The sequence below is a fragment of the Peromyscus californicus genome, unplaced genomic scaffold (assembly GCF_007827085.1).
Source record: "Peromyscus californicus insignis strain IS unplaced genomic scaffold, ASM782708v3 Scaffold_5__1_contigs__length_169319896, whole genome shotgun sequence".
NCBI lineage: Eukaryota > Metazoa > Chordata > Mammalia > Rodentia > Cricetidae > Peromyscus > Peromyscus californicus.
In genome coordinates, this window is record NW_026294573.1 from 53,795,696 (window position 1) to 53,815,440 (window position 19,745).

General features: G+C 39.9%; 1 protein-coding gene across 8 annotated transcripts in view; it reads right to left on the minus strand.

The window, feature by feature from the left end:
- The window catches only part of Nfia (nuclear factor I A), a 544,849-nt gene that overhangs the window by 73,390 nt on the left and 451,714 nt on the right, over positions 1-19,745 (minus strand). For 6 of the 8 annotated variants that reach the window (XM_052718426.1, XM_052718425.1, XM_052718432.1 and 3 more), the window contains one exon: positions 5,458-5,586. The exons of the other annotated variants lie outside the window; for them this stretch is intronic. In XM_052718426.1, the coding sequence (XP_052574386.1) occupies positions 5,458-5,586 (129 nt within the window). The remainder of the gene's footprint in view (positions 1-5,457; positions 5,587-19,745) is intronic. 8 annotated transcript variants of the gene reach the window in all.

Genomic DNA, 19,745 nt, shown 5'->3' on the forward strand with positions numbered 1-19,745 from the left:
CAGACAAACACTTAAGGGATTATTTTCTTAAACTGTGTGTTGTATCCCCATATGGAGTCATATAGCTAAATGTGGGAGTTGTGAAAAAATTGGCAACACACAAAGATTCTGCACAGCCAAAACTGAAAATTAAATAGTTAATGAACGCAAGGTGATTCTGTAGTGTTCACCTAGGTCGATCACACGACTTTACCAGAGCTTTGGTTGTGAGTGCATATGTACTTCCCATTCCACACACCAGCCACACCACACAACACCAGTGAAGGTCACCTGTGACACCTCAGTTCAGAGATGAGACTCTTGAATGCCGAATTGAAATGTTTTTTACATATAGAGTCCTCTGCTCTTATAGAAACAAAATGGTTTGTTTGTGTGGTTTGATTAAGGAAGACAAAGAATATTTTTCTATCATTATTTCTCAGTATGTAAGTATCATCTTAATACATCTCTGGATTATATTGGAATATTTAGTTTTAAAAGTTGGTTTAAAATATTTGGTTTAAAAGTTGATGAGCTTTATAAAAAAAAAAAAAAGCAACAACCAAGTGACTTCTGGCTTTAAGTTAGGACAAATTTCCTAACAATTTGTGGAATGATACTACATATATATGTGTATGTGTGTGTGTGTATACATGTGTATGTGAGTGTGGTGGCAGTCTCTGAATTGAGGATAAAAGTTAAAATACTGACTCGATCTAAAAATGTTGAAGATACTTCCTATCATGCACTATCAAATATTCAGCCAAAATTTAATTCTGTGTGGAAAATTAATAAGCATATCCATCTCATTCATGACAAATTAGCTTTGGTCTTTACTAAAATACATATTAACCAAAGAATTGTTTTAAATAATTTTTATGGTTTCTTATCAGTTACTGTTGGATTTAGATACCATTCTATATGTCTATATACTCAAAGTCACGTAGAGACTTCTTAGCCAAAAAGAGGCTGTGAGTGAGACAAGTTTCAGAACTGAATCTAGATCACGAGGCAAATTCACAGCTTTTGAAACAACGGGAAGAAGAGCAAACGTTTTCTTTTTCATTATCATAGGTAAAATACATTGCCATTCTTAAATGTGTTACGATGGCGAGGAATTTAAGTAATGGTAAAAGAAGGTCTCAATCTTCCAGTTTCAAGTGCCCACTAAGTGTAATTGTGGACAATGACCAAAATGGCTTCATTAAGATTTAGTAACTTTCCTTGCTCCGGGTTATTCACACAGTTTAACCCTTTTACCTGATTCTAACCACACAGAGAAATAGGTGTCAAAGTATTATTCGCAAGGTATGGATGGGCCAACTGAGACCACGAGGCTAAGTGATTTATCAAAGCCACAAAGAAAGCCACTGCCAGGGAGGAGATTGGATTTAAGAAACCACATGCCTCTACCTTTACAGTGCACCCAGCAGAGTGGTCAGAAGAGCATAAACAAGGCATAGCATTCAGTACCAAAGCTTTGCTGAGGTTATCTCACACAGTTTGCTTTAGAAGACGGGCTATGGTCCCATCCCCCCCCCCCAATCTTGGATGTTCCTTATGAAGTAGTACTGTTTATTCTGGAGCACTGAGAACTTACCAGTGTGTGGGTAAGGTGGGGTGGGGGTAGGGTGTGAATTCCTTTTGAGTGTGCATTTATGTGTACTTTAACTACTTTAAATTTATCCATAATATAAAGTCTGCTCGGTGAGGGACAAAGACATACAATGTGTGGGAGACTCTTGTCTCTGGAGATCTTCAGGAGAGGCCCAGACTTGAACGTTAGCTAAGAATGAAGGTCAACAGTAGAGAATGTGCAGGCATGAAAAGCTGTGGGAGGAGCTGTGGAGGGTAAGGAGATGCAGCTATGGAGGCTTCCCGTCCAAAGTAACGCAAGTTGAACATCCTCAATCAACAAAAGCACCAAGGCTGAAACATGTCAAAACCCTGACCTTTTGAACACAGCGACGACATAAGTAGGGAACAGTACACCTGGCCCCACGTGCTAAACAGTAGCCAAAACTCAAGTATGTTAAAATACTACATAAAATGGACTTCGGGTTATGTGTATAAGGTATGTATAAAACATGAATGAATCTCAGTGCAATGCCCAAAATATTTCATGTTATATGTGCAAACATTTGCGAATCCCAAATTCCAAACACTATGGTCTTGAGCATTTTGGATGAAGGATGCTCAGTCCACATGTGAGCTGGGCTTGGGGATGGGTAAGATGTCAATAGGGCAAAGGTAACAGGGGATAGCATGAGATTTTCAAAACCTGGATGAAAGAGGTTTGTCCAACTTGTGTGCATGATCTGTTTCCAGACACTGCGAATGACTACAGACATATGCATTTACTTCTGACAGTACAATTCTTTCTAGGTATAGAATCTCAGAGAAGTAAACCAAAATGCCAAGGCCACACAGTTGGCATAAATGGTAGCACAGATTCAAACATGGGCACATTTGACCTTCCAGCTTTGGTGCTTAACTGCTGCTGTAGACTGGAGGCTTCTGTCCCCCCCCCCCAAATGCATATGTTGAAATCTTAATCCCAATGAGATAGTATTGGAGGTGAGACATTCAGTAAAGGGCAAAGGATTTACATGATCTGAAAAGAAACTGGAGTATAAGGTGGTGCCTTTAGAAGTTGAATAGATCATGAGGGTGTAACCCTCACAGATGGAAATGGCTGGATGCCTTATAACAGAGGCCTCAGAACAGTGGTTCTCAACTTGTGGGTCACGACCCCCATAGCAGTCACATATCAGAGATCCTGCATATCAGATATTTACATTACGATTCATAACAGTAGCAAAATTAAAGTTATGAAGTAGCAGTGAAATAATTTTATGGTTGGGGGTCACCACAACATGAAGCATTATAATAAAGGGCCTCAGCATTCAGAAGATTGGGAACTACTGCCATAGAGAGCTGATTAGTCCCTCCACATAGTGAAAAAACAGAATCTATAAACCAGGGTGTGGACCTTTGCCAGGCACCAAGTTGGCCATCACCTTGACTTTGGACTTTCAAGCCCCCAGCAATGTGAAGAAAAAGGCTTTGCTGTTTCTAAGCTACTCAGTGGTGTCACATTGTAGCAGTCGACATATTTCAAGACGGTCATTATGATGCTGTCTCCCCATCAAGGTACAATTTTTCTGCTTTCACTTTGCAATCTTTAACCAGAAAGGTTCTCCTTGTAAATGACACTCACCAAATCCCCAAATACAGATTAGGCTTGCAGCTGAAAACAGAGCCATCTTTTGGAGAGGCCAAGTGACCTTGCTTTGCCATAGCTTTGAGCACTGAGATGCGTCACGCACCTGCTGCTCTCTGGTTGCCATGAAGGATTTTAGGGAAGGCAGCACAAATCTGGCCATCTATGCAGTGTGGGCCATCTTAGGCGATGAGTTTAATCATCGTGCATCGGGGGTAAGAGCTGGGTAGTCAAACAATTCATAGAAATGCAGCCTGAAGCCAAGACACGCAGCAAACACCCTTGGTATTTTTTGAATAAGGAATGATGTAAGTATACTGTTTTTTGCTCTTCGGACAGTTTCCAAAAATACTACTCTATTGTCATTTTTACATGAGAATTTGAGCTTGAGAAGAAAGGTTCGTTCTCCAGTGGTATGGCCTCCTCACATCGGTGAGGGCACTATAAACCAGGAGATAAATGGGAATGCAGGAAGCCTCTCCAGCTTCCTGACTGCTGGCATGCTGCTCTTCGCCATCTTCACCGCCCTGCTAGCCTAGGGGTTTTTCCTTTGCTTGGAATAGTTGCTATTCATAGGACTCTTCTTAGACTCCACTTCAATGCTATCCACTCTTTAAGTCTCTTTATTTGATGCAACGTGATGGTAGCCTACTCCACGCCAGCTTTTCTTAATGCTCACTTCCTTTCTCCAGCTCTGTTCTATGAGGACAGGAAACACTGGCCCCAGTATCTCTATAGTGACAAGAACTCAGTAAACCTTTAATGAGCAAATGAATGAACCTCCACAACTCCCTCCTGTGAGTCCTGCAGAAAAATTTACTCTTAACATTCATTTAGCATTTGAATATGTTAAACTGACCATAAAAATGAGAAATAATATGACTATCTCTCTTGGACCATCAATATTCTGACTTACAATAACATCATACCTCTCATTTCCTGCTACAGTTTAGATGCTCAACAAATGTTAATGATAAGACGATATAATACTAACTAATTTAATGGCTTATTCAGATGTGAATTCTCAAGTTTCTATATATAATGAGCAATATACATATACCATATATATGTATGTACACACATATATGTATGCATACATGGTAAGCATCAGTGATTGTGCTATAGATACACATGAAGAAGAGTCAGGAATCCTGATGAGAAAGTCATATCAATGACCATAGTATCTCCAAGGATGAAGCAACTGAATTTCCTAACTGATAAAGAAATTGCTTCCCATGATGGAACACTTATTTTTTAGTGTTTTTAGTTTTTTAGATTTTTCACATGTGCTCTGTGCATTCACCTCAAGTACCACATTTCCTCCGGACTATCACAGTATTTATCAATGGATTCTGATTTGTGGCCCTAACATTGAGTTAATGCAACAAATATCAGTTTCCTCAGGTATATGTCAAAGTAGACAAGAGACTCTAACTCCTCTCCATGGTGTTTTATGATGTGAGCTGGTAGATCACAGACGTAAAAGACAATCTGATGGAAGGGTGTAAATGGTCACAGTTATTCATACTTCTACTGTGGGGGTTTTATAAATAAACTAATAAATATTTTCATCTTGCAATAGGATCAAGTTAAGTGATTTGATGACATTCTCTTGAGGTTTAAGGCTTGTCTTGAATGTGAAATACAAATCATATTTCTTGTGGACACATTTTAATAATAAACTTAAAAGCACATGAGACTAAAATAAGGAAAACATTGCAATGAAAACCAGACAAACTATCTACCACTTCAAAAGGAGTGAATGAAGACGGCTCGTCAACACCCCAGTGTCAACAACCTCAACACAAAAGGCCACATAAGGAAATAGGGCCTCATGGGAAGGGAATCAGTAAGGATGGGCGACTGAAAAAACATTTACGTGAGTAATAGGTAACTGACCACATGGAAAAAGCACTCACCCAAACACATACACATAGACGTGCACACACACAGCTTGAGGGCACACTTGATTTTGCACACACACAGTTTGAGGGCACACTTGATTTTGGTTCAAGGTATTTCCTATCTCTTTGCAAAATCCCACTGCCCCTTCCCCCCCCAAAAAAATTGACTTTGTATCTTTGAAACTTAAGATCGGATGCTGAATCTCTTTGGTTCCTAAAATTTGAGACTATCTTCAGATATAAGAATTGGATCACTTACTGTAAGGGGAGTCCTCACTGTCTCCCCACTTTGCCACTCTGATCTCAACATTATGATGTTTACAGCATGTGGATCTCTGTGGAGCAACTCACCTCTGGGTCCTGTAATGACAGGTCGGTGATGCTGTGTGAATGCTGTTCCCAGGGAGGAGGTCTGCGAAGGGGAGGGGCTGCTGAAACCAGACTTCTCAGACTTCTTCAGTGTGGTTGGAGATGGCATGCCTGGTAAGAAGGGTTGATTGTTGAGGCAACTTTAATCTATACAACAATTTGCGTGATCAAAAAGACAACACTTAGAGAGTGGAAAAAGAAATAAAATAGAATCGTATGGAATTTTATATATGGGTAAATGGAAATTTATACTGAATTGCTTTGGATTTGTCACAGGAACGAACAGGTAAGAGAATGGCTCCCCTTTCAGGTGGTTCTATAATTTATTTCAATTTATTGTATTACGTCATAGTCCATTTGGGGGCTGTTGATTTTTCTCTACATGGGGTTTTCTGTGTCTTGGATCTTCAGTGTCCCCTGCAAAAGACCTGCATTGTAAGATCTTTATATTCAGAGTGGTTCTATCGCAGAGAGGGGGACCTTTAAGAGGCAGGTCAAGGGGGAGGTCTTTACTTCATTGAGGACATAGTATTGAATGGGATCCTGGGAGCGGATCCCTTCCTCCTGCTGTCTCTTGCTTCCTGGCCAGGAGGTAAGCAGCTTTACTCAACATATTTTCCCTGCCTTGCCACCAAGCACCAGTGAGTCTGGGAGGTCCACCTGAACATGAACCAGATCCTCTAAAACCACAAGCCAATGTGATTCTCCTCGAAAGCTGCCTTTCCCCCAGATACTTGTCATAGTAATAGAAATCTGACGTACACAGGCTTCAACTCTTCCAGTGACTCGGTCACGTGTCTGTGACCTCTGGGACCCTTACAAAGGAGGCTGCCTAAGCACACAAAGACAGCTTCACATGCAATCATTTTGTCTTGTCAGTTACCTTATTTCAGCACCAAAGCATTTTTCTACACTTTAAATAATTTAGCTTTTTTTAACATAAAAATGCCCTTGATAATAGCAGTTCAGATGTTCTTTCAGTGAATTATTTATAGAACAGAAAAAGAAAAGATAAAAGTAAAAAAAAACACTTAAAAGACAAGCAATTGGGACTGGTTCAGTAAATATGGTCTAACCAATGCAAAGAATACTGTAAAAGAATAATGACATGGGAGATATTTATAATATAATGTTGACTGAAAAACCGATTATAACATGGGGTGTTTTAATACATCAATCACAGGGTGTACAATACAGTTTAAGTGTGTTTTTTTCTATGCACAGAGAAAGAACTAGAAGATGTGTGTGAACTGTAACCGTGGCTCCCTCAGTGAGTTAAATTTCTATGGTTTTCCTTGCCTTCGTTTTGCTTATTTGCCTTTTCTGTGGTGAACATATATTACCTTTACGCTAAGAAAATATAACAAAAGCTTGTTTTTAAAAATAGCATTTTTTTTTTTGCTCCAGAGTCTAGGGTTTTCACAACATTTCAAACTTAGGAAATGCTTTGAAAAGAAAAATAGTGGGGAAATAATGAGGAAAGAGTCCTTTGTAATGACTGGATTGGTGGTGTTCCCCGCAACCATGTGGACAGACACAACTGGAGGCATCTGTCCATTTGGGAGAGTGCCAGTTGAGACAACCGAAATTTGGATGTAAAAATAAAGGAAATGACTTCAAGGCTCCATATCACAGGACAAATCTGGGGTTTCAAGTTTCCAGCATAAAAGTGGTCTGCACTGCATCCGAAGAAAAGTTCATTTATACATGTCTACCTATGATTTTTTGTCAATGGTCTGAGAATTATTTGGGCAAGCTAGAAAAATAATAGGTTTATTGATATTAATATGCAGCTGTCACTGAGTGATTGCTAGTCCCATGAATTACAGTGAGCATTTTCATAGATTCAGACATGGCCCAAATGTCAGCTTGTTTGGCTATACCGAAACACGTCTTTTTTTTTTAAATCAGATTTTAACTTGATTTTCTAACATGATATCCAAATAAATGTGCATGTAAAGTGTGTCTGTTTTGGCCTTCTCTAAGTTAAAGATGGTGATCAAAGGTTCTGAACATACCAAAGGGTCCCAATAGATTCTGTTTGTGCGTGTGCATGTGTGTGAGTGCGTGCGTGCGTGACCTTTAAACTCCCTGCACAGATTTCACTTTTACCTGTAACTTCACACAGAGATGCTTTGGTGTAACAAAATTTAAAGTTTTCATCCCAAGAGAAAAACAAACTAGCTTGTACATTTCATGCTATTCATACTCCTGAATCAAATCCTTTCTAGGTCAATTCCTACTTGATCTGAATTAAAAACAAAGTCACTAGTCCCAGGAGCATTAATTATACTTGTTTGTTGAACAGTCTACAGACCACATCATACTGGTGTGCTAACAGGTAGGGTACACTGAGGTCATAGATGAACACTCACTGCCAGTGACATAAGCAGGTATTACGATTCAATTACAGTGAGGGAAAGGCCTCAAATAAAAAAATAAATAATAAAGCATTGAAGTGTAGACAAATCTCCCAAGTCATTCAAACCTCTGTTGCACAAATGAAGCTTTGAGCTGCCAATGATTCTGCTATTTTAAATTCAGTCAAATGCCTGAATTACATGTTAGGAAAGACGCAGAAATAGAATAGCATCGGAAAATGTCAAAACTTTGAAGACTGTAGATTTTATTTTCGTTTTGAACAATGGAATCATGGTTGTAGTCATGGTACTGAACCAACTTTATTGAAGGGAGCAAGAGACTGACTCAAGAAAGCTGTGATTGCTTCAAAATGTTCTTCTTTTCTCTCCATGTTTGATGTGTAAAAATGGAACTTTAAGTACAGCTTTGGCAGTAACAAGTCAAGAATGATCCAGTTGCTAACTGAGGTTTTTTTTCTTTTTGGTTTTTCGAGACAGGGTTTCTCTGTGTAGTTTTGGTGCCTGTCCTGGATCTCGCTCTGTAGACCAGGCTGGCCTCGAACTCACAGAGATCTGCCTGGCTCTGCCTCCTAGTGCTGGGATTAAAGGCATGTGCCACCATCGCCTGGAGTTCATGTTTTTGTTGTTATTGTTTGTTTTGTTTTGTTTGTTTTTAATAGCAAAATATGGGCTTGGGAAAAGTTCAGCGGTTAAGCATTGCTGCTCCAGCATGAGGACCTGAGTCCCAGGCCCAAGAACCTACACAAAGCCAGGTGAAACCATGCTTACTTAGTCCCCACACTCCTGTGACAGGATGGAAGGCCCAGCTAGGAGAGTCTCTGGAAGTTTCCAGGCCAGCTAGCCTGGAGCACACAGTACAGCAGCACAAACAGTGAGAGACCCTGCCTACAACCAAGGTGAGAGGTGAGGCCCACATCCAGACTGTATTCTGACCTCCGCATGCACATTGTAGTGTGGACACACACCACACACACCACACACACACACACACACACACACACATCACAAACACACACACACATACACACGCACACAGACACAGACACACAGACACACACACACACACACAGACACACACCACACACACACACACACACACACACACACATCACAAACACACACACACATACACACGCACACAGACACACACACACACACACACACACACACACACACACACACACACACACACACTTTAAGCTCTCCTTGAAAGAGTTAAAGAGGGAAGAAGCTCAGTCAGCATGTAAGGACAACAAGCCAGACTGTGCCTAATCGTCTAAATTTATCCTAGTCAAGTAATGTGAACCCTAAGGCTGTCATGAAGCTCAAAATGACTTTGTGTTTTCAATTTTTAAAGACTTATATTGAGCACATTTCCTTATTATATACTTTAATATTTTTCTACATACATAATGTATGTTTTGGTTAATTTGTTTTGTATACTTAATTGACCAGATGAAATTTCAAGATGCGGCTAAAATCCTCGATGTTAAAAGCTACAGAACATCCATCTTGGCTTTTGCTTTTGAGATAGTTTGGTTTCTGTACATTACTTTAAAATAAGTGAACTCCTCATTAAAGCTTTTTTTACCCATTATCTGTGCACCAGGTTATATAATTACTGTACATATAATAACTAGTGGGGATTTCTGTTAATGAACCCAGTCTTCAATTTTAATGTACTGTCTAGAGAAATAAAACTTTAAGAAAGCAAAGACCTTAGTCCTAACGCCAAAAGGCTGAATTCTGCCGATGGCTGTGAGGACTTGATGGGGACCCTAAGCTCCAGAGAGTACAGACGGAACAAGACTATGACTGCCGCTGTGAACTTACAAATATCTTAAGTCTTTACGTTTTTATTTCAGACGCACAGGTATTATCCTTGCCTCCTTACAATCTAATGCTGCATGATGTATAGATTACAGGATATTAAAAAATTTGTTCTAGATCATGCCTACTGATGGCATGTTAACACCCAGGTCTTGGCAAATTGCTGGACAGTCAGGCTGGACAAAGTAAGGTCCTGCTAAGGTAAAGCTATATGCAGACTCAAGGCAATATAAATTAAGCAGATATAATCTCTCCTTCTTGAAAAGTCAAGATGAATATTAATATTCTGGAGTGCAGAGGATCATGGGTAACTGAAATGGCACCAAGCAAAACAGCAGCCTGGGACTGCCGCACCACCAGGGCAGGAAGAAGGCGGGGAGAACTTTCTGCAGGTGGGAGCAAGTAAAGCATGCCTGGGAACAGTCCAGTAGGTGGAAGGTCGGCTCAGAGAGAGGGTGACTGAGGGGGAAAGAGTGAGAAGGTGAGAGGCCACAGGCAGTAAGTAGAACAGCCTGGATTTGAACCCATGCAGCCAAGATTCATTCTCCGTTCTGTGTAACTCTTCTGAGAATCATTCTTAGTCTTTCTTTCTCTTGCCCTCTCCCTCCCTTACTCCCTCTCTCTCTTTCCTTTCTATGTAGCTAGGCTAGTGTGAAAGTCCTGACCCTCCTTCCTCAGTTCCCCGAGTGCTGAGACTAGAGGCATGTGCCACCACCTCAGAACAGTAGTATATACTGAAGGAAAGGCACTCTTTATCTGGGTGATATGGCCACATCAGGAACTGGATTAAGTCCAATTCATTAGTGGCAATGAAGAACTTTTCTTCCTGTAAATGTTGTTAACCACTTTTTTGATGGGTCTCTTACATGCAGGCTCTCACATTCAACTACCTTTCAGGTATAAGTATGGGGAACAGAAAGCCCAGTTGGGTCTATTATACTAATAGTGTCGGTATCAATTTCACTGACATTTCTCAAGCCCAGGATGAAAGCTCAGCCACATCTCTCCAACTGCAGGGTCATGCCACACTCTCTGCCTTGCCCGTGGCAAGAACAGGGCTTTTCTGGAACCATGCAACTACTCCACATGATTAGATCAGCTTTAACAACCAGGATGCTAAGTGGAGGTGCTAACTGGATAGACTAATGACCGTTTTAGGACTGTTCTGGTCCAGTAGGTATAAACACAGAGTACATGACATAATGATGTAGTCTTAGATTTTTGGACTAATGATAAGAAACCATTAGGGTTCACCGTAACATAACTTACTATAATTAACACACTGGGTAATTGTGAGGTAAAACATTTGGCTATTAGCCCCTTTCAGTGAATAAAAATGTCTGGACATCATTTTTATGATGGAGAGAATACAATGAAAGTTAAGAAGCTTCCAAAGTCTATCCTTCTCACCCTGTATGCAGCCATTTAAAGGAAACTCCAAGGAAACCTCTGAAGAATTACCATGTCATAAAGACATCCAGGCTGTTTAAAAGGCTTGATGACACAGGGATTTTTTTCAGGGTTTTTTTTAAAGGAGTATGGAGGAAAACAGTATACTGATCATTCTAGGGGAAAGAAGTAATGAATCTATATCGTATTCCAACTGTCTTGTGAATAGGAAGAGCTATGTACAGCTACTGAAAATCGAGCACAGACATAAGAAAAATGCTACATGGAAACCTGGTTTCTGGGACAGCATGACGTCACTTCTTTCTTTAAACACAAAAAAGCAAAAACCCAGCCCAGTGATAGGACAAAAATAAACAAATTGTGTGTCATGCTTCATATGTGTCCAGGAGATAGCATATTCTCTACCTACCCCACTGCCCCTAGTCTTTCTTCCCACCATATGTTAGGGGAAAGATTGGCTTTGGCTCAACACAGCCATCACTCACATTCACAGGACTGTGGGGAAGGAAGACATTTGTGAGAAAAACAAATGATTTTCTTTGCATAAAAAAAACCTAATGCAACATGGCAAAACATTCTGCTTAGATATACAGCTGCAAAAGTCAACAATAACACCTGTGTTTGGTTTGCATCTGCCTTGTCCAATCTGGTAGATGCCAGCCACATGAAGCTACTCCAATGCACATGAATTAATTTACAGATTCCATTGCTCGGCATCACCACAGTTTGGGTGTCCAGAGTCATATGTGGCTGATGGTCACAGCACTCCACTGGGAAGATGCATGTGTTGGCATTAAGGTGGAGATATGTGTGGCACCTTTCGTCTGTGTGATGCCAACTAACTTCTGACCTTCTTATTCTGTTGGATAGCAATGGTAACATTGCTTTTATGGATTTTATTGTGAAAAAAAAACAGGCATGTGCAGGTCATTTGTAGTCTCGAGAAGCAAAGCTTGGGCACAAAAAACTCCATGGCTTTTCCTCTCATCTCCAGGAAGCCACAGGCAATGCAGTGTTCCAGCTTTGTCAAAATCCTCATTGATGCTTTTCCGATCAAGTAACTTTAGCCTCAGTGATGCAAACTTAAGTGTTTATTAAAATATGTTCCGACCTGTCACTCCAATCATGATCAAATACGTGGAATTTGAGGGTTCAACTGGTAAAATTTAATCTGGAGGATGTGTGAGGTAATGGCGGTAAAAGGACTCTATTTATCTTAATATTCCTTGGATACATGGAAAGCACCCATCACTTTATTTGAAGTGAAAAATTTGAAGCTGATTGAAACATTTCATAAGGGAAAGAGAATATAGTTTTAGGCCTCTTCAAATTGCTTGAAGTGTGAAATCAAGTAATAAACACGAGAAAAGGTCCTGTCAGCGGGAATCTCGGCTTGGTACAGTCAGCGTTTTCTTGCTAAACCTTATTATGGCTAAGCATTTGATGCTCCATCTCTGTACGTGTTCATCCTCACAAATAAACTACTTTGACCTCCACCTGTTACTTAGTGAAATCTGCCTGCCATCCTTCAACAACCCCGTTCTGTGCCCTGAAAGGCCTTTGAGTCACTGAGAAAGGGGGAAGATGGACTTGTGCAGTGAATTGAGTTGATATCCCTTTATAACTATTCAGCAATTCACAGTTCAAGACAGAGCTATATAGTAAAAGAAAATGGATTTAAAAAAAAAAGTCAGTGCTTATGAATGTTGGAAAGAGGCTGTGAGATTCATCATTTGAAGATGGAGTTTTTCACAGAAAGTTTCTCTCTTAGGCTATTATTTAATGCAGACAACTTCAAGCCCATCCCTTATAGGAAAATCTGTCTATAAATTGTACCATCATTTCAGATAGATGAGCCCAAAGGCCATCTCAAAGCTTAAAAATATTTTGAGTTCAAGAATACTCATTGCACTGATATTCTGTAAAACAAAGCAAACCGCTGGATCTCAACTACATCTTCATGCACGCAAAAAGGCCACAGTATGACTAGCAGTATTTAGACATTCAAAAACCGAAAGAAATTCTGACACCAGTCACACAAATACATGAGTCACTGCAGCCCAGTATCCGGCTGGCTGGATTTTCCTCTTTAACAACATATCAAAGAGAGTAAGTTGCATCGCTGATGATTAATGCTGCATTCGACAGAGGAAGGGTGTCTGTCTAATTACATTACACACTTATCTGTGAGGGATCAGCAGCATGTTTCTGCTCTCTGTCATTCTTTGTGACAACATAATGATAGATCCGTTTACTTACGAGTGCAGTTATTAAAAACCGTGCTGTTTTCTTAACTGTCTTCATGTCTTGGAAATATTTTATTAAAAATTACTTATCTGACACTAAGGGTAAATGCTTGGCAGAGCTTTGCATATCAATTAAGAAAATGAGTCAGTTCCATTCAATCAATGTCTCTGTTGAGTGCCGCATTCAAGTTCAGTGAAACTTGCTTCTTCCCCATAATGCTTTGAATCTGGAGTGAATGACTCACCCTTTTCCCTCACTTGTCTTATTTATCCAATTTTTAAAGTTTGGTTTTTACTTAAACTAAAAACTGCTCATGGCCGACATTTTCTCTGGAGTCATGATTTAACACTTCTTTTTCACATTCACACCTTTTTTGGAAACTCAACACAAGGATCCAATTTTAAGCAGACAACTCCCCACAGACCAATCAGGATGGATTGCTAGCTGTGCACCATCGTTCACAGCTTTTTCTCCTCATGTGATGAACTTTATCCAGCACTTGTGAGCAAAAGGTCTCTATATAGGCTAAAAACAACACAGCAAACCACAGTGGGCACTACAACTGGCCATCTCCCAACCGAGTGACTACTACATGTATCAAAAAAGACTAAGCCAGCTTTCTCCATTAACCCTTCCACTCACTGACTCAAATGACGATGGCTACTAATTTGCCCTTGGCAGTGAAAGGCAGCTAAATATGAGTGTTGGAGTTAAGGAATTCCTGCACTGTTCAAGTTTTTCTCCAGCTCTGATATTAGTTAGCGCAAAACAATTGTCATGTAACTCAAACAATAGTGACCTGTAATAAGTCATCTCTCTGCAAAATCTCCTACTGTGTGACTAGGACAAAAATTTATGTGGCTCAATTCAATGGCTATGTGTTATGAAGGGTTTTTTTCCTTTTCATAGCTGAAGGCATCGTAAGGTTTTTCAATGCTCATAGACAAACTCAAACTTAAGCACATTGAAGGAGAAAAATTATTAGTTAAATCTTTGGAGGATAAAATAATTCCTGAAGAAAAAAAGAAAGAAAGAAACAACCACTGGATGAAAGAACTTTTAAAATTAGAAGCAGGTGTCACCATCACAAAATGACAAATGTCAAATAGTAATCAGCCCTGAAAAATACTCAACGTCCCTTACTAACTACTTTCAGCCCTCACACACGGATTGGATATTGGAACACATGGTGTGGCTTTCGTAAGCACCTAAGGAGTCCTGAGATTCAAGAACAGCTGCAGGGTGACTTTGGTAACTCTTCCTGACACAGCTGAAGAGCAGATGATGTGTTCTGACTGGCATCCAGTCCAAGTGGTATTTAGAAGTCATTAATGCTGGAAGCTGGTGATAGCTGAGGGAATTCGAGGTTAGGCTTGCTAACACAGCAGAAGAGTGGGGATCCCATGGGACATTCAGATTAGAAATGGATACGGGGCCGAAGTTGTCAAAAGTTCTAACATGCTCAATCATTTCTATCTACGCCAGTGGAAACTTCAATCCACCCCTTGTTATATGCAAAGTAGGTGCCTAGAAATTGGAATTACTCAAAACAAAGAACGAGAAGATACACAGACCACATCCAAACACTGGTGCTCAGGAGCATGGTTTGAGTGAGTCCTGAACAGCAGCAGGGACTGGGTGGCACCCACTCTCCACAGCCTTGCAAGTTGCTGGACCACAAGCAGGCCCTCACACCAAACAAACCAGAGAACCAAGGATCACAGCAGCCCTGTATCTAAAAATCCAAAAGCATCAGACAGGCTTTTAGTTGATAAGAAAGGTAGGGTGGGGATCAGTAATCCTTGGTTCTAAGAAGTCACACCAACGAACTGCTTTTTAACACGTACAGTATTTCTATTTCAGTTTAATTTTTCACCTCTAAGAAATGGTGCAAAATGAGGGGATCTTGTATGCCCGGTTTCTCCCCCTACCTCTCATTTAAGAGACACACATTGTGATCAGGGCTGGAGGGAACCCTCTCCATTGGAGTACTTGGAGTGCTGTTCAGGAATCCATCAGAACTCAGTCTCTGATTTACTATATGCATGTGAGCACTTCCCGGAATCTCCTAGGACGACTTCACCCATCATCTCCAAATGGGTGGCATGTCTTTGATTAATTGATGAGTTTATGATGTAACTGAAGCCTGTGGATGGATGGAGTTGGATAAATTATTGTAATTGTCTGCAGGAAAACGGGTTGAGCATACAGGCCCATCAGAAGCCGACACCCAGAATAGCCAGGGAGACCAGGACTGCAGGGATCTGCATGGGTCCAAAGACTTCCTTCTTCCTCTCTTCCCATTTCTCATAGAAAAGATTCTTGCTCTGGAGTATTAAAAAAACTACCTTATTAAAAAGCATTGGTAGCCTTTATTTCTATATGAAATATGGTGTTATACTCAATCATTTATTATTTAAATAGATTCATTAGTATGGTAGAGAAATAGAAGGTAAATGAGAGAGAAATCAGCTTGTAAATACTATTGTAAGTGATCTGATATCCCATCACTTTTGAAATAAATTAAATGGACATATGTGAAACAATCACATTTAGGTATAGCTCATATGTGTATATACTGTATGTATATATTTGAGAAGAATGTGTTGACACACTTAAATATTTAAAATTCCAGCAGTATTTTAGTGATAAAAATATTAGCCAATATACCTTCTTTCTTAATCAAATTATGGCCTAGTCAATATCTACATTATGTTCATACTATAGCGATGTTAGGGTCACTACTTAAAGGTATTTTTCTTTTTATATCAGAGATTAAAACTACCTTGTGTTGTAGTTCAAGAAATTTTTAACAATATATAACAGATAAAGCAAAATATCATATCTGAAGTAATTCTGATCTATCACGTACCTCTGTTTATCCTTTATCTATCTGTAAGTCACAAATCTATTTAAGACAGGGAGATTTTGGTACCTATGATGAATGATCTCTTTTGCTAGCTCAGGGTGGTCCCAGCTCATGCACTTCCTGTGGACTTCCTAGAGTTCGTGCCAGCTGCACACTTTAGGGATGGGGCAGGTGATACCTGGCTGTTGGGAAGAGGACAGAGGGACCAGCTCCCCTGCTGCGCCATTGGTCCTGGGAGGGTTGGTAAACAAGCGCTTCTCAACAAGTGCAGTGGGAGATTATGGCCCAAGCCAATGAAGAAACTCCCAAACTGTGAATCTTTCTGTCCCCCACGTCCTATCATACAGCACTTACTCAACTATTCACCCCTTTCGATTCAGTGAGTGGTAATCACTTCAAGGCTAGCTTCTACTTTACTTATTTTTCTATTTCACCTTTCACTTTGGACAGAGTTTTGTAGATCATACTTACAGATGCATACAATGTGTTTTCTATCAAATTTCATAGTATCATACCTCTTATAATGCTTTAGAGTTTTTCTAGTATTCACCAAAAAAGACACACAATATTTCATTAAAGCTCTATGGCTTATTAAGGATACCCCATGTATACTGAAGGCATCCCACGGATAGTGACAGATACAGTACTTTGTCCATAGTGTGAAGTCAGTCAATGATAGCTTTTGATTTCTTTATATCATTGTTTGATATTCTCAGAGTTGAAGTGGAAGGTGGGACTACTTTGTTGTTTCCAATGCTTTCACACGAGGAAATGGAAATCCAGAACAGTTTACAAAGATTGCAGGTTTGACCATGGGAGTAAATGAAAATTTTAGTTTTTAATTCTTAATTTCTACTTCCCCATTTTATAAAGCATCCCGTCTGTCTTTTTCTTATTATTCTTCTCTCAAACAAGCCTTCAAAGGCTGTGGTGGCTGGAGTGGAGTCAGTTGTAATGCTCCTCCTTCCCTTATGCTAAATCTGAGCCACATGCTGAGCCACCAGCACCTGGGGATGGGGACAGGAACAGGGAGAGAGGAGTTCACAGGTGAGCCTTGCCAGTCAGCACTGTCTCTGTTCTTATTCCATTCTAGGATATTTATAGAGTTCACTTTCAAATATGAAATGAAAGGATCTGGTAATTTGGGTAATTTATTTACACAGGACCAGCTGAAACACAGTATTTTTTCCTTGGGAGCTTCTGTATTTACAGAACTGTGCATCTGGGTTCTCCAAAGCCAACGAGGCTCCTCCCTCTTCCTTCATCAAATGCACCAGCACTCTGATCTCAAAGTGTTTGATCGGATTCAAAGGACAAGATAGGACATACATGGTCGCCAGCTTTGTATTTATTTATTCAACAAATATTGATTGAATGTCTGTCACATTACCAGGTACTACAAACAGGCTTTGGAATAAAAACAACAAGAGCAATTTTGTTGAGCATGCTTTGTCATATATGCATGTGGCACACAATACAGAGTGCAGGTGTATGTGAGAAGACATCTTTTTAGATTTCAATAAAAAGGGTTGATTTAGGTTCTTTTCTGACATTAAGAAATCAGCCTTGATAAAAAGGTAGGCACATTTTTTGAAGGGTAGTGAGAGCACTCATTTTGTAATGGTGCTTTTCTGTCGTAACCCTTTATTCAGGTGAAATTTCTCTGATAAGGGTCATTAAGAGCAGACCCTTGTTTTCTACTGATGCTCTCTGGCACATCATTCTCTAATGAGCAGGTGCCAATACTAAGGAGATAATGGGGGGAGAACACTGTCACAGAATGATGCTTTCCCACTACTCCGTAAATGCAGAAGAAAAGCCAAGACATTGATCCCACGGCAGTGTTCTGTAACGGCAACTATTCCCATTACTGTAGGGGATTGTGGGAGATTTAATCATTTCTCCTAATTTATGCTAGTGCCACATAGTGTCTGTGATCAATGGACTATTGTTACCAGTCTGATGTTGTTCTACTGGCATGCATAATGGGCCCTATATGTCTCAGCTAGATGTACAAGTTGGTAAACTTCCACCCTGAAATCTGAAGAGTGGCTGCTGGCAGTCAAATCAGGATTGACACGCCAAGCAAGCCCAACAGGTGATTTTTGTTTTTGTTTTTTGACATGGTTTCATTAGGTAGCTCTGGTTGGCCTTGAACTATTAAGCCTTCTGCCTCAGCCTCCTGGGTAATGTGATTCCCTGTGCACCACCATGCCTAGCTTCTAACACACAATTAAAAAGGCTGCAATGAACTAATGCTACTCTCAAAATTAAACTGTGCTTATAGTCATTGAGACCTAGAGCCTCAGTTCTGCAAATCCGGAGTCACCAGTTAACTGCAAAAATAGTCCTCCTTAGATGCTTTTAAATATTTTTTTAAAATGTATTTATTTATTTAAAAACCTCTTATAAGAACAGAGGACATACTTAATTTTGACTTTTAAAAATGAAATCAACTTAACCTGGAAATAAGTTTATCCCTGAAAGAAGTTCATCACTTATAGCATTTAAAAAGTAATTGCGATTAAATGTATTACTTAATCAATTTTGACTCTAAGTCCTGCACTGAACTGTTTGGAATTTACAACATTTTGACTGGCATAATTGTGTCTATTAATAGTTTTACACCTCGATGTAATTATACTTATAATGTATATATAAACATAATTTAATGCATTAGAATTCTGAAACGTTTTCTATAGGAGAAAGTTCAAACAGTTCACTTTTGATTGTTAGTGTGTTTTTAAACAGAGTTTCATCTAGCCCAGACTGGCCTTGAACTTACTAAGTAGCCGAGGATGACCCTAAACTTATGATCAGGTACTGGAATCACATATGCCACTACCCAGTTTTAAGCAGCTTCTTAGCCCTACAGTTAAAGAGTACTGAGTTTCATGGACAAGAGTTATAGCTTCATATGAAATTCCCTTTAGATCTGCTGAAATGGAGTTACATGTTCAACACAGGGGCAGCCTCAAACCTGGAAGCTGCACAAGCAGAGAGTCCTTTGTTTTGGGGACACAGAGAACTCGAGGGAGGTGCACAGGACAGCTAAGAACTGCCCACAATGAGAAGAAAGATAGATGAAGGCACCCTCAATTTACTCGCGCTAATGATTGGAAGGCTAGTCTCTTTCAAGTTTGGAAACGTTTCTCAGCTGGATTCCAACCCAATTTATTGGCCACTTTTTAAAGACATTGACCCTAATCTCCACTGAGATTTAGAGCTCTCTTTTAACTACCATCAGTCTGTCCCCTCAACGATCCCAGTAACAACAGTTCACATGATTAGAAAAGATTAATTTTACAAAGAACTTTGGCTTCTATCAGCTCAGTTGATGGTCCCGACTTAAGAGACAGGGATGGGGCTGAAATAATAGTATCATTGGTAAGCAATGCTAACCCCTGAGGGTGTTCAGAGCTTTGACCTTTGAGACAGGTATTCAGTGGAGTATTTTTTGTATCTATCCTAGAATACTGCACACAATTGGCTCCTGATAAAATTCCATGACTTGATTTGACTGATAGTGGTAA